Below are 15,402 nucleotides of genomic sequence, written 5' to 3'. Positions count from 1 at the left end.
GCAACCATCTGTAACAAAATACAGCTGCTCCACCCTCTCAAAGAGCACTACATTATAGTCGAGGTCTTTATAGGAATTTGAGAAGTTCCCTTTAAGTGAGGTGAATTCATGGGATTCCATCTTACCGTACATGCACACACACCCAACTCCTAGCCATCAGACTGGATAAACCAGTTACCACCATTCATAATTTAATCTACTGTGATAAATAATAGGCCTCAGACGAAGACAATGTGGAAATGTTTTATTAGAAAAGATTTCAGAAGAATGCACACAAAATGATTTGGTAGTTTTTATACTAAAGAGTCTTTGAGATGTATCAAAGCAGTTCAGAAAATAGACTGTTTGAAATGCAGTCAAGAGATCTGGTGGAAAATAAAGACAACAGCCACATCTGTAAATTCAAGGCACAGAATTTCAATGGTATTTATCAATTCTTTATTTCGCAGTCACTAAAAATCTAATCGCAACCTAAAAATCAAACAATGGTCAAGTAAATATATATTAAAACGCCTCATTTATCAGTAAGAAAAATATGTAAAGTAAACTTCCTTTCATCATACAATGTCGGTGTCCCAAATCCCCTATATAGTGCACTACTTTTGACCAGAGCCCTATATAGATAGGGTGCGATTTGGGACACAAAGGAGCCATCTTAATTCCAGACTCCTTACTTACGCAATACAAAGCTTCATTTCTTTAATGTAGCTTAGTGCAATGTACACAGCTCTGTCATCTTGACAATACGCATTTTCCATCTAACCGAGCAAGCACACGATTTCACGACGTTGCATTATTTTCAAAAGTAGTGTGTGCTCACCTTCATGAGTAAAGGTGCTGGTTTTTGAAGGCCACTTAAGAGTCAATTTTTTTCGATGGGGAGGGACTGGAGGTTTAGTACTGGAGCATGCAAAAACACTCAACTACCTGTCATTAACCTGAGAGTTATAATACCTATAGCTGATAATGGACAATGGATTGTTCAAGATATTTTCACCATTGTTGAGCCTTTAGACTCATGCCAAACGGTAGCCAAGTTCCTCAACTCCACAATGATTTCATCCATAGTTGAGTGCAGACTAGTTTAAATGAACCTCCTACTATGCAGTCGATACTTCAAAAATGTTAATTCTTAAACCCTTACCATGTACCTATGTGTTGTCTGTTGTTGCATGCCTTTGTTTGTGTAAATCCCTACTTTTTAATAAAATGTTAATCAAATACATCCTATGGATGTGTTCTCAGCTCAACCACTAATGTAAATGCTTTCCCTTTTACTGTGGTTCAACTCTAACAGTTACATAACTCCAATCCATTATTAAATGAGCACTTGAGGCTTATATATACACTGAACAAAAATATAAACGCAACATGTAAAGTGTTGGTCTCATGTTTCATGAGTTTAAATAAAAGATCCCAGAAATGTTCCATACGCACAAAAAGCTTATTTCTCTCAAATTTTGTGCACAAATTAGTTTACATCCCTGTTAGTGTGCATTTCTCCTTTGCCAAGATAATCCATCCACCTGACAGATGTGGCATATCAAGAAGCTGATTAAACAGCATGATCATTACACAGGTGCACCTTGTGCTGGGGACAATAAAAGTCCACTAAAATGTGCAGTTGTCACACAACACAATGCCTCAGATGACTAAAGTTGAGGAAGTGTGCAACTGAGGAGTATTTCTATCTGTAATAAAGCCCTTTTGTGGGGAAAAACTCATTCTGATTGGCTGGGCCTTGCTCCCAAGTGGGTCGGCCTATGCCCTCCCATGGCTGCGTCCCTGCCCAGTCATGTGAAATCTATAGTTTAGGGCCCAATTCATTTATTTCAATTGACTGATTTCCTTATATGAACTGTAACTCAGCAAAATCTTTGAAATTGTTGCATTTATATTTTTGTTCAGTAATATATATATATATAAAAATAAGATCCCTTACCATATTTACTAGAAAAATAAATACATATGGTATTGCCTGTTTAAATACAGGCACGCTCTTATTCTAAGACAACATAATATCGTTATCAGCTTGGAAATATGAGTCCAGTCAATGGGTTTGTGTGGTTTATCGAAGGGATAAATGGGGTTCACCGCCCCTGTTCATCCCTCCAGCAGGGGGAACCAGTACTCAGGGTCTCAAGGACCATCAGAGCAGTGGAGATCTGGAGGGAGAAGTGGTTAGTCTAGTCCCCTTAAACTCAACTCTGGACCTCGAAGCCAGTTCCACTGCTTTTTTTTTTCCATTGTTCCCCTCTAATAACAGATGGCTTTAGACCTTGGACACCAGGTAGGTGCAATTAAGTATCAGGTAGAACAGAAAACCAGCAGGCTCCGGACCTCGTAGGGTAAGAGTTTAATACCCCCCGTCTAGTCTATGGGTGGTAAGGCCACATGTAGCAAGCCCCTTGTTTATTTATGGGAGGTGAGGGGGGGGATTCCCAAGGCTTGGGTCTCAGGATCTAAAGACGTGAACAGCCCGTACCACATACTGCCTGCAGATTGGGCACTCCTTCATCTGCTTGCCACACTTGGTGCAGGTGACCATGTGGCCGCACTCCAGCAGGACACAGTCAATGGGAGAGTTCATGCAGATCTTACACAGGTTCTCCTCCTGGCCAGGGGTACCACTTGGGTCTGGGAGAAAGAAACAAGGGACAAAACACCATTACACACACATATCTCATTAAATATTAGCTTGTACTCAGTTGACCAAAGACAACTTGTTAACACTCAACCACCTGTCATTAATCTGAGAGCTATAATACTTATAGCTGATCATTGATTGTTCAAGACACTTTCACCATGGTTGAGCTATCACCACTGTCATGCCAAATGGATGAGATCAGTCTTTAAGAGTTCCAACGTTCATCATGGGGAGCTTTGTATTGCAGGAAGCACGGGGGGAGAAGAAACTCACCTGTGCCGTCATTTGTACTTGAAACTGGAGGAAACGGGAAAAAGAAAAGGAAAAAAGCATGTTAAAAACTTCCTTGAATTATGCAAAAAAAAAAAATTTATGCAATAATAAAACAAGAAATTCAAATTAAGAAATTCCCAGTTGTTTAACTAGATGTAAACCTTAGTAACAGTAAAACGGTTAATTTGAGAGATTTAATTTGTTGCATCAAGCCTTGAAATCAGACAAACAAATGCACGTGCCATATCATTAGACGCCTTTCCATATATTTTTTTTGAATTTGTGCAAATGACAAAGATATTGCGGTGCGGGTTGGGATAGCACTTTGCCATGGAGCCTGCAGTGTTGCTGCCTCGGTTGAAGTGGGTATCGGAGGGTCTAATAATTATGTATGTAATCTAATTAGCGCCTACCCCCTCAACGCGCAAATCGAGGGCTAAGGGTATGGGACTGGTTTGGGATTCAGCAATTGTTATTGACATTCATTCACTGTGGCGGTGACTGCATGTACTGAATGTCCCATGTGACATCCCTAAATCTAGCCTCATACGAGACCTCCGTTACTGAATTGTAATAGGGTCTCACCGTATTCACTTGTTTGAGTACATTGTTTAAATTAAAGGAGAATTTAGCATTTTTACAACCAAATCTCTATTTTTTAAGTAAATGCATGTTATAGAAGGGCCCAGACACAAAAAAAAAAAAAAAAAAACAGCAATTCACTTATTCATCCTTGTTGTGCAGTACAGGGGGCTCTGAATAAACACGAACAAAACAAAACAAAAACACCCAAATACATCCTTTTAGAAACTGAAAAGTTCTCAGTATAGTGATGCAGGTCTTTAGATGTTGTACACATGAAATTGCGTCATTCCGAACTTTATCTGCAACGTTATATTATATTTTGTTGCGACTCGAGTGTTGTTTGTTGCGACTCGAGCGATACCTCTCCGTCTATTCTAGCAGCAGGCTACACATAGAATGGAACAGCTGGATAGGGGAAACAGCTTGAGTCACACAAAACTGACATCTAAAGACCGGCATCACTATACTGAGCGCATTGCCGTTTCTAAAAGGACGTATTTTGGTGTTTTTGGATCATTTGTTCATGTTTTTTCAGAGCCCCCTGTACTGCACAACAAGGATGAGGAAGTTAATCGCTGGTTAGGGTAAGTTTCTCAGAAACAAGTGAAATCGCAAAAAGTGTCTGGATAACATTTATATAAAAAATTTAGATTTGGTTGTAAAAAAGCAAACTTCTCCTTTAATTATCAGGTTTACCTGAGTGGCCAAGACGTTCCCTGACTTGGAAGGTATACCTCTACCATACACACCAATTCACAACCAGCTCAGAGGCCTTAAAATGCCCACCCTGAGATTGGAAGGTTGGGGGTTCAATCCCCACCCAAGCCAGACCCGATGTCTCTGCTTGGTATTTAGGATAAGTATTTGGGTTAAGGCCTTGCGATAGACTAGCCTCCAGTCCAGGGGGTGTACTTGTACATCAAGCTGTCTCACACTAGACACAGGATCCTGCCCCATGGGCCATCCAGGCTCAGACATACAGTAGGTATTATTCACTAATTGATTGGGCAAGTGTTGGTGGTCATCCAGGTGTAAAATATCTCACAGGATTCAATTGGCTGCAACCTGGCTAAGTGAGTAAGCGAAAACAGTGAGCTTCTGTAATAGAAGTCCAAATAGATGTCTCATATTACAGTCCTCCTTTACATTTGAGTAATTTAGCACACACTCTTATCCAGAACAACTTACTATCTGGGGTGTATTTATTAGTGCACACCGTAGCAAACTGTTTTGCAACATAATTTTTTTTTCAACAAAAACAAGAGTTACTTATTGGACAAATTCAGTTATGTCCCTCCCCGTTTCGTCCTGTTTGATTCCTAGTAAACACACCCCAATTCAACTATGATGCCGGTAGGGAAAACAACCATATATCACAATAATTTTTACCCAGATTCTGGAGCAACTTCTGGTCGTGGTAGAGACGGGTGACCCTCTCCATTAGCTCCCACTTCTCGCAGCAGCCCTTGTAGTTGACAAAGTTACGGGCCAGGATCTCCTTGAGCTGCCGGACGCTGAGGGCCTCGATGTCCTCCGCCGTGGCTAGGTCGGACAGCGACGCCCTACGGCCTGGCACCAGCACCTCCTCTGTGTCTGAGGACTGAGCAACAGCACAGCAAATCAGGGTTGCGTTCAATAGGGCACAATGTTGTGGAACGTTCGGATACATTGTGTTAAGGGCCTGCAAAACAGACATGCATTGATCTATAACTAACAAGTGCATCTAAGAGTAAGGTATCAAGTCAGCTCGATGACATTTTTAACAGCTATGTTCAGTACGTTGCACCCTTCTGAACGCGCCCCAGTACTTGATGATTGGCATAACATAGATAATCTGGTGAAAAAGGTTACAGGTTCATTAGAATGGAATGACACACATTTTCGAAGGTCAGATGTAAATCGTGAACAATCACATCACATTGACAGCCATCATGTTTGAATGTCAGAATGATTGATTAAAGGGATCCATACACTAACTGTGAACAGGGCCCATATTCATAAAGTGCTGATCTAGAGTCAGTTCTGCCTTCTTTTGAGACTTTTTACCCCTTTTACTCCCAATTTCGTGATATCCAATTGGTAATTACAGTCTTGTCCCATCACTGCAACTCCTGTAAGGACTCGGGAGAGGCGAAGGTCAAGCCATGAGTCCTCTGAAACACGACCCTGCCAAGCCGCACTGCTTCTTGACACACTGCTCGCTTGACCCGGAAGCCAATGTGTCGGAGGAAACGCCGTACAACTGGCGACCGTGTCAGCATGCATGTGCCTGGCTCGCCACAGGAGTCGCTAGAGCGCGATGGGACAAGGAAATCCCGGACAGCCAAACCCTCCCCTAACCCGGACGACGCTGGGCCAATTGTGCGTCGCCTCATGGGTCTCCCGGTCGCGGATCGAACGCGGGTCTGTATCGACGCCTCAAGCACAGCGATGCAGTGCCTTAGACCGCTGCGCCACTCTGGAGGCCCCAGTATTGCCCTTACAGAACATCATTAATAAGATTACATTGACGGGTGGAACTGATCCTAGACCTGAGACGCTTTATGAATACGGGCCTAGAACCTACGCCACAAGACAGATCTCAAAGAACCATAATCTCTAGGTCGACAACTTGTGTGTCATCGTGTGACAACACTAACTATCTTGTTTAGCTATCCCAACCCAAACTGTATTAAGAGGAACAGTGTCAGTCACATGGGTCTTTCACAGCCAGTGCGGGGAATGACAACAAGCCACATTACATGCCAAAGCTGCTATCCATCAGTGGGGATAAGAATAGATTACTGCTCGGCTACAAGGGGAACATTCTGACAGACAGGTGAATAATGGGACACACCATGCAGACATGGGCAGCGAGCCATCGAACAACAAAACACTGCTTTACAATGGGACTCTGTCTGAGCACAATGGCACTGGAGGGTCTAAAACAGTCCCTAGCCTGATCTCCTACGGTATGATTAAACTAAATATATTGATTAGGCTCCTACGGCAAAAAGTAAGCCAGACTCTAAAATAAACGCAAATCTACGTAGATACTGAGTACTCCTTTTTGTTTATTATCCTGGATAAGGAAAACCTTTTTTTCAAATTGATAATTTTATTTTTCAACCAATGATTGAAAAATAGATGCAGTGCATTCGGAAAGTATTCAGACCCCTTGACTTTTTCCACATTGTTACGTCACAGCCTTACTCAAAAATTGATAAAAATTGTTTTTGCCAGTCTTAGGTTAAAACACTCCTGCAAGGCATGGTTAATGTTGAGATAGCCTCCTAGCCAAGTGTAAACCCCTCTGCGCTAGTGGATGCTTATTAGTGTATATTTGCTCTTTTGTATACATTTAAATATTTGGACACTATGATTGAGTGAATCTATGACAGTGCCCATGTCACTTGTTTTGCTCTGCAGCCCTTGCCTACCAATAGAGGACCACAATGGAAACAAGTCTTTAGACTATGTGTTTATAATCCTCAGCAATTTTGGTATATGTATCTGTTGCCTGGTGTAACATTTTAATGTATTTTAAAATAAAATCAAGTGCTGATCTACAATCCGCTATTGTTTTGTCATTTAGAGTAATGAATCTGGGGGGACTTTTTTTTTTCTCACATATACATATACACCCACATACCCACATACATACATATCCTTTAAAAATATATATATATTCCCCTTTATTACTTTCCAACCCCGCCACCCTTTCCCCACTTGGAGTAAACTAGTGAACAACAACGCCTAGGCCTCTACTTCCAGCACATACCCACTATCTACATTTTATGGACACAGTCAATTTTACAATAATTACATTTTGTTTGTTCTTTCTCCTGAACTTCTTCTACTCTCAACCTCTCCGATCATTTTCATGATGTCCATCCGGTTTGCTTCTATATGCCATATCTTTCTAACTGTGCTCCTTCACAAAAGCTCCCAACCTACAACCCATACACTTATTATGGACACAGCGTGCCTACATTATTAGTTATCTTGTTATTGTTTGTTGTTAGTTGTTATTAGTCCCATCCTTCAATTCCATTCAACACCACCCATCTATCTTTTAACACCATCCATATAGGATTTCTATTTGCCATATATATTTCAACTGTACTGTGATGTCTTACAAAAGTTCTGAACCTTTCTATTCTCATTGTTTCTACAGATTGTGAATTGAAAATAAACATTTTTGCTAATAGTATTATGTTATTGATCAATTGACTATGACTTTTCAGATCACCCAGTAGCACTCTTGCTCTGAGAGGCTTTATGAATACAGGCCCAGAGCCAAGGAGAGGAAGCCCATCGCTGCTATAGTGGTACCATGGCTAGGGCCAAGAGTTTTTCTTCACCAAGTGACCCGACCAGGAACAACTCCAGGCCCTAACAATTGCAACGCTTTCAAGATCAGGGTCAGGCTGTAGTACCTGCGGCTCTGTGTCTCCCTCAGTGTCCAGTGGCTCCTCAGGACCCAACACAGACAGGGTCTAGGAGCAAAAACCCACCATACACCACATTAGCGAGCTATAGTTAGCCATGCTCTAACTGGAGGGGCCATACAGAAGGTTAGTTATCCATTCACAAGCTATTGCTACATAACACAAAAGGTGAGGTGATGGACAAAATGGTAAATGAATGTATGACAGAAACAGGGGTAAGTCATGTGTGGTATGGTGGGTTCGGGCCTCACCTGACTGTCCTCCTGAGTGGGTGGCGGCTGTGAAGGGACATGGTCTGTGGAGGTGGAGTCGGGGTGTGTGGAGGGTGTGGTGGTGGGGTCTGGAGGAGGAGTTGTCTCATGCTGGGTGGCGGTCTGTGTTTGGGTCAGAGGGTTTATGATTGGGTCAGAGGGTGACGGTGTCTGCTGTCCCAGGACCAGCTCCACCAGTTCCTCTTTCTCACGGCACATCTGCGTTGAGACCTCGTGCAGGTGGAGGTAGTCGCGCAGGTCCTTCACCTTGAGCTTCATCAGCTCGGTGCGCTCGAAAAGCGTGCCGTGGAACCGCTGGCAGGTGTGGCAGAGGCGCGGCCGGGGCTCAAGCTGGGCCGAACACCTGCCGCAGTAGTTCTTCTTGCAGTCCACGCAGACATGCTGCGGGGAGATAGGAGACCGACACACAATGATTATCAATCGTGTCTGCTAGCTTATTTTCCCTCCCTGGCCATAACAATTCCCAACTTTCACAAAAAGTTATATATATGGACCAAAATAGTTCCTTTTAAAACTTGTCCCAGATTATGCTCCAACTCTAGCTTTAACCCGACACTGACAGCGTAACGCATAGATATAGAAAACCAAGAAGCAGAAATGCTCTTGTTCAAATCTTGCCCTGAGGCTGGTTCAGGTACAGAAAAGTACATCACCATTGCATTAGGTTCACCCTTTTCATGCCTCTAGTAGATAATGGAGGAATTGAAGGGTGTAGGAAAAGCTAAGCGCTGGATACTCAGTCAGCCTTGAGGTCTGGCGTATTGCTGGTTCTCTTTTCTCTGCAAGCTATCCATTCCTGTAGACTTCCAGTCATTGCGCTAACGCTAGTTAGCATTGGCTCACGAAACAACCTCTTAACTTCATTCATACTGGACAGAGACATAAAAATGGTATCCATGAGTTCACCTGACTCTGGGTAGGTAGAAATTGCCAGAATCTTGCAATATCCCTTTAATCAATGTTGATACATTTCTAATTGGCCAGGTCTGAATCAACCACTGATTAGAGAGGAAGGATAAAAAACCTGCAGTGCTACATATCTCAATGCCTGGATTTGGGAAAAGGTGGGCTAAGAGGGTTTTAGGTACCTTTCTGGCTAGGGTGACGAAGCGGCTTCCGCAGGCTTTGCACGTGTGGTCCGGGAGTGGGGGCGACGGGTAGCTGCTGTAGCCTGAGTTAGTATAGGCCTGGTGACGCGTGCTGCTGTTGCTCTCCTCCACCGTGGCAGTGTCCAGACATAACCAGTTACAGCAGGACGCCCACATGCTCCACACCTGGAAACACGACCACTCTTAGACGGGCACCCCACCTGGGGACACACGTGTTAAGATGGATAGAGTGGGTTAGTGAAGACAGACCACAAACTAAAGAGTTTGGGGGAGAAAAATAAAGAGTGTAGTACATTTACATTTTAGTCATTTAGCAGACGCTCTTATCCAGAGCAGGTGTTGAATGGGTAAGATCAGGAACAGAGTGAGTAGTGAGTGACTAAAGAGGCAGGGTATGAGTGGGACAAACTTGAGAGCAATTTGAAGGGCATGAGCAAGGGCTGTGGTGATGCAGTGGAGAAATAGCTGTAGGAGAGGTTGAAGAGGTAGGCTAGGCTATAAGAAAAACAACTGAAGTGCTGATGTTACAGTGCAGTGGCGGTATTATGTTCGGACGTCCAACGTCGTATAGGGCTCAATCAATGACACTGGAATTGCAATTGAAATGAGAGATCAGCAGTGAACGGCGGTGGCCTCAAACTTTTGTCAGTAAGGAGAGCAGGTAGCTGGCTTTTAGCTACCAGAAGTAGGGCTCCCATCATTAATTCAGAGCTTGTTTGCAGTCAGAGCTGCAGGAGCACAGGCTGGCGACACGGTTCTTGATGGAGTGACATCCTATCTCCCAAACATGAACAGAGGAAGCCGAACTGCAGTCTCCACTCCAGGACCCAAAGCATTCGAGAGTCAAATAAAATAAAATTGTTTACGAAGTGTGATGAATACAACATGTGTAGACTAACAGTGAAATGCTTACTTACGGGCCCCTACTAACAACGCAGAGATATCTTTTTTGAAATAATAGAAATGTAAAACACGTAATAATAAAATACACAACGAGTAACGATAACTTGGCTATTTACACGGGGTACCAGTACCGAGTCAATGTGCAGGGGTACGAGGTAATTGAGGTAGATATGTACATACCTAGGAATTAAGTGACAGTTAATAAACAGTAGCAGCAGCATATGTGATGAGTCAAAAGTGCAAAAAGGGTCAATGCAGATAATCCGGGTAGCTATTTGGTTAACTATTTAACTAACTGTTTAGCAGTCTTATTGCTTGGGGGTAGAAGCTGTTCGGGGGGACACGTCGTAGTAAACAATCTGTCACGCAGCCTCTCATGCACAAACCATGCGATTAGAGTCTTATCATTAAACGACAATGTGAAATCATCTTACCAATGCAAATAAATAAATCAAAAAGCATTACAAATGCCATGATGATCTGGACGAGACTGCCGAATCAAGGCAAAGTTAAGAATCTCTGAATTAAGTTAGTTAAATGTAGTAATGAATAAATGGACTACATTTCTTTAAAATTGACAATTCTGTGAACCGTCTTGTGTACGTTTTAAATTGACACAATAACTGTTAGCCAAGGTGTCAGCTAGAGATGACATGCAGGAGCTTGCAGGGATTTGAAGTCTTGCATGATGTCTACGTTGATGCTAATTAGCATTTTAGAATCAGGGTAAATAGAGGAGCCGAATATATTGATAAAAGTAACCTTGTCCGAGAGAGATTTACATGGTAATCAAAACGTCACGCCAGAGTAAGCCTACACAAAACACAGCCCTTATTTTAAGTGTTTCTAAAATCTCCTATGGGAAAAATGATTGGAACCATTTCCCTGTTTGACCGCTAGGTTTATGGGTATTATGACACCTCCACTGTGGGGATCTATAGGAAAAGGTAGGTAATTTGGCTTGTTACCCGGCTGTGCGCTGCCCTGTTGTGCACTGCCTGACTCCGGCGGTGCCAGTCATGTTCAAATAGGCTTAACTATCGTCTGTAAAAAAATATATATATATATATATATATATTGGCCATATACCACAAAACCCAGAGGTGCCTTATTACTTTTAATCAACTGGTTAGCAACGTAATTAGAACAGTTAAAAGTAATTTGTTGTCATACCCGTGTCTTTCAGCCAATCAACATTCAGGGCGCGAACCACCGGTTTATAATATTAATTATGGTCCAAAAGGTCAAACAGATCCTAGATCAGCACTCCTACACTAAGACACTTTATAAATACATACAGGCCCAGTTCTTACAGCATGTAAGGGGAGGTCTACTAACTAGGCTTAGGCTACATCCTCAATCTCTCATGAATTGACGATAAGATTGATCAGTTTTCAATCCAGTCAGTTCAGTAAGCAGCCACAATTGAAATTCAGGAGTTGCACAACCTCATAGAAATAGTAAACATGTCTTCGACCACTGCAGGGCCAATTCTCAGTCACGTGTTTATGCTCTGGGTCCCCTGTGGTAGGTAACCTGTGCAACTCAATAATAGCTAGGCTACACACAAACACACTGCCATAGAGACCAAAACAAGACAGACCTAACAGCACCTACCAAACTGCGAGGCAGATCCACATCAACAGCTGCTGCTAAGGAAATGCCTGCCACCAGATTGCATCAAGTGGAGCACAGCTGAGGGAAAAGTGACTGGGTGCCTCAGGCATCCAGAGGCCAACTGCAAAGGTTTCACACCTGAATGTAGTGAAGAGTTAAGGAAGTCTAGTTGTACAAACAATAAATCACTTGTAAAACTAACTTTAGTCTGACCATGTCCATGCAATGTTTAGTTTTTTTATTGATAATAACACAAATAGTGAAAGGCAGCTGTCCCCCCCCCCTTATTCTAAAGTAGTAGCCTACAGGCTAACATGCTGAATACAGCGTTGTGTGCGCTGCAAAATAAATGTACACATACATGTTATTCAATCATTTCATCCAAACTGCTCGCGTCTGCAGGCGCTAAAATATAACTTGGTTCTATTTTTAATGCTTGACGCGATGCAAGTCCCACCTCTCCCATCTCCTGATTGGTTTTTAGGAGGATATATCCACGTGGGTGATTGAAAGATGAACTGAGGTCCACACTCCAGTCGGTGGTGGTAACGCACCTTAAAGTTGGTTGCCAACCGCCATATAAAGTCCACAAAAGAAGATGACAAAGGGGGAGAGATTACTAGAACCTAACTAGGTTTCCCCTTTTATCTGTGGATTAATTGTCAGAGCAGAGAACACGATTTTGTGTTACTCAAAACGGGTCCAAATTCTACAAAGATCCAGAATAAAAGGACCTTGTGCATTTCAGGTAAAATAACAACCCAATGTTTATATCCCAGGATAAATTAGCTAGCAACAGCAAGCTAGCTAAATGGCCTTTAAAGTTTCATGTGTTTCGACCTGTCCCCAAATTAATATAGTTGGTTCAGAGTTCGTTTTGATATTTCAACCTGTGTGTCCTGATCGTGTCTGTTAATGGACAAACATGCTGACCACATCACCCGCGTCGCGTGTACACATACATGTTATTCAATCATTGCACCCACACTGCTCACGCGAGCCTGTGTAGCCAGGCACTAAAATAGCACTTGGTTCTATTTGTGACGCTTGACATGCTGCAAGTCCTGCCTCTCCCATCTCCTCATTGTTTTTAGGAGCATATACCCACATGGGTGATTGAAAGATGAATTTACATGCTGACCAGACCTCTCCGTGCTTGCCATTGCGCACATGTGGATTTTGTCCACCCACACCAGACACGATCAGGACACGCAGGTTGAAATATCAAAATGAACTCTGAACCAACTATATTAATTTGGGTACAGGTCGAAAAGCATTAAACATGTATGGCAATTTAACTAGCTTCCTGTTGCGAGCTAATTTGTCCTGGGATATAAACATTGGGTTGTTATTTTACCTGAAATGGACAAGGTCCTCTACTCCAACAATTAATCCACAGGGTAAACAGAGTTCGTTTCTAGTAATCTCTCCTTCAGGCTTCTTCGGACTTTATATGGCGGTTGGCAACCAACTTTAAGGTGCATTACCACCACCAAAACAGCTAAATACTCCATCTAAACGTGAATCGTTTCTCAGTTGCGATACGGTTCTAAAAACATAAAGCCCATTACTTTCATATCACATCAAAATAATTTCACAAATGCAAAATAGACACTCACTGTACTTTGTTTTAATCGGCTTTATCACAGTTGCTGCCGACAGTATTTTTCAGTGACTACACATTTCTGGCATTGTAGATACCTAACTAGCACAGGTAACGTTAGTCCCTCTTTCTTCCAAACACGCGCTGTAACACGGATATTTGGCCGTGTGGGAATACTAACCATATAAAAAGGTGTGTATCAATTTAACGTTTTTTGAAACATTTTCTCGCAGAAAGATAAGGTAGTTATGCTTCCAAAACCGTACCGCAAGCGATGCGCGTTAATGTTCAGACCGAGCGTCGGGGCTCTTAAAACTTCATAGTAGAAGACGCCTTCGTCTAATGACAATTACTTGTGTAATGTAATGGAACTAAGAGGCCAGGGTAGACTTCTCAAAATCCGCACAGCAAGTTTGTCTCAATAGTCAGTTTACGTGTCCCGTTTTTTATATACCTAGTTAGGTTTAGTGGACACTTTAATAAAAAAATGTTTAACTTACATTACTGTGTCAGAAATAACTACAGGGTCGCAAAGTCCAAAACAACAAAGGCATACAGTAATAAGCTCCACAACCAATATAGCCACCCATTTGTAGTTAACGTTAGCCACGACACAGTTAAAGTTAGACTCGAAATCAATGTACCTATTTTCATAATACGTTTTGCATTCATCTGCTGTTGTCAGTCATTTGGTTCACTACCTTGCGTTAGCAATACATTTGAGTTGTTCAGATACTAGCGAACGCATAACATTTGCCCATAATAGCTGGCTAGCAAACTAACGTTAGTAACTAACCAGCTGCTGCTAACTTTAAAAGTCTTTATCGAGTTGAAATGATCGACATAGCTACCTCGACACGAAGCCCGTGGTCGTGAGACGCGTGCTAGAAGCAGCTGGCATGAAGCTCGCTTGCTGTTGGATGACTTTTGTGGGGCTAATGTTCTCCGACATTCACAAAATGACAAGGAATAAATCGAAGTTAGTTTTTGAAGTGAAACAGGAAGAAAGTGCTTCTAGCCAGTGACACTCCCCCGGCCAGTTTCAATCGGCCCAGAGAGTTGCTGATGCGGGTGCACGTACATTTAGAATCATTGCTAGTTGAAGAGGTTGAATGCAGACACACGCACGAAAGTTTTCTTCTTCTTCAATGAGGTTTAACGGCGGTTGGCATCCAATTTGTTGCATTACCGCCACCTATTAGACTGGAGTACAACTCCCTTATCTTTTCTTGAAAAATAAAATAAAACAAATAAATATCCTACCATCTAACACTACACTCACAACTTCAGACCTACTACTAATAATTAACCCCACCCTTCTCCACTATTTAAATATACTCACTCCTACCTCATGCCCTCAACCTGAAATGATGGGACATCACCACTTAACACTCACTGTAACTCTTCTGCTGTCAGGTCTCGCACACCCAAATATCTCTCTGCAGCTGCCACCACAACCTCAATTTTCTTCGATTTGCGTTCCATCCCTGCAGTACAATTAATAACCATTGCTATAAACGCTAAAAACCCAATCTTACTGAAACATATATCACTTGCTTGCCTATCTCACTGTACTGGTATATATCTCCTACTCTCACCACTCCCCCCTTGACCCCTCTTCCTCTACTTTCTTCACTGCCTCCGCATATGACAACTTCTTCTCTACTCTGACCCTGGAAACCTTAACCTGCTTCTCTCGCACTGGACATGTCTGATCCCCAGCCCCATGGCCACCCCTACAATTAGCACACACCACCACTTTCCCCACTGCTTCACACTCCTTAGTCTCATGCCCTTCTGCACACTTCTCACACCTTGGAATCTCCCTCCTACATACTGCTGCCACATGCCCATAAGTTTGACACCTGTAACATCGTAACGTACTCGGCACATACGCTCACACAGGATAACTTATACACTGCTCAAAAAAATAAAGGGAACACTAAAATAACACATCCTTGAT

General features: G+C 42.5%; 1 protein-coding gene across 5 annotated transcripts; it reads right to left on the bottom strand.

Annotated features, from left to right (window-relative positions):
* Positions 1-1,863: 1,863 nt before the first annotated feature.
* rffl (ring finger and FYVE-like domain containing E3 ubiquitin protein ligase) lies at positions 1,864-14,546 on the bottom strand. 5 transcript variants are annotated; one of them, XM_045217432.1, is made up of 8 exons: positions 14,291-14,546; positions 11,837-11,974; positions 9,296-9,516; positions 8,187-8,588; positions 7,924-7,983; positions 4,895-5,105; positions 2,921-2,944; positions 1,864-2,637 (listed from the first exon to the last, which is right to left on the bottom strand). In XM_045217432.1, the coding sequence occupies exons 3-8, from the start codon at positions 9,470-9,472 to the stop codon at positions 2,456-2,458; spliced, it is 1,056 nt and encodes a 351-aa protein (XP_045073367.1). In that variant the 5' UTR covers positions 9,473-9,516; positions 11,837-11,974; positions 14,291-14,546; the 3' UTR covers positions 1,864-2,455. The 5 variants fall into 5 exon arrangements, with proteins under 5 accessions (XP_045073367.1, XP_045073376.1, XP_041733196.2 ...); XM_045217441.1 differs by having other exon boundaries at positions 9,296-9,481; XM_041877262.2 differs by lacking the exon at positions 11,837-11,974.
* Positions 14,547-15,402: the final 856 nt, after the last annotated feature.

This window comes from Coregonus clupeaformis, chromosome 6, assembly GCF_020615455.1.
Source record: "Coregonus clupeaformis isolate EN_2021a chromosome 6, ASM2061545v1, whole genome shotgun sequence".
Taxonomy (NCBI): domain Eukaryota; kingdom Metazoa; phylum Chordata; class Actinopteri; order Salmoniformes; family Salmonidae; genus Coregonus; species Coregonus clupeaformis.
This window is presented reverse-complemented; position numbering and strand designations above follow the sequence as displayed.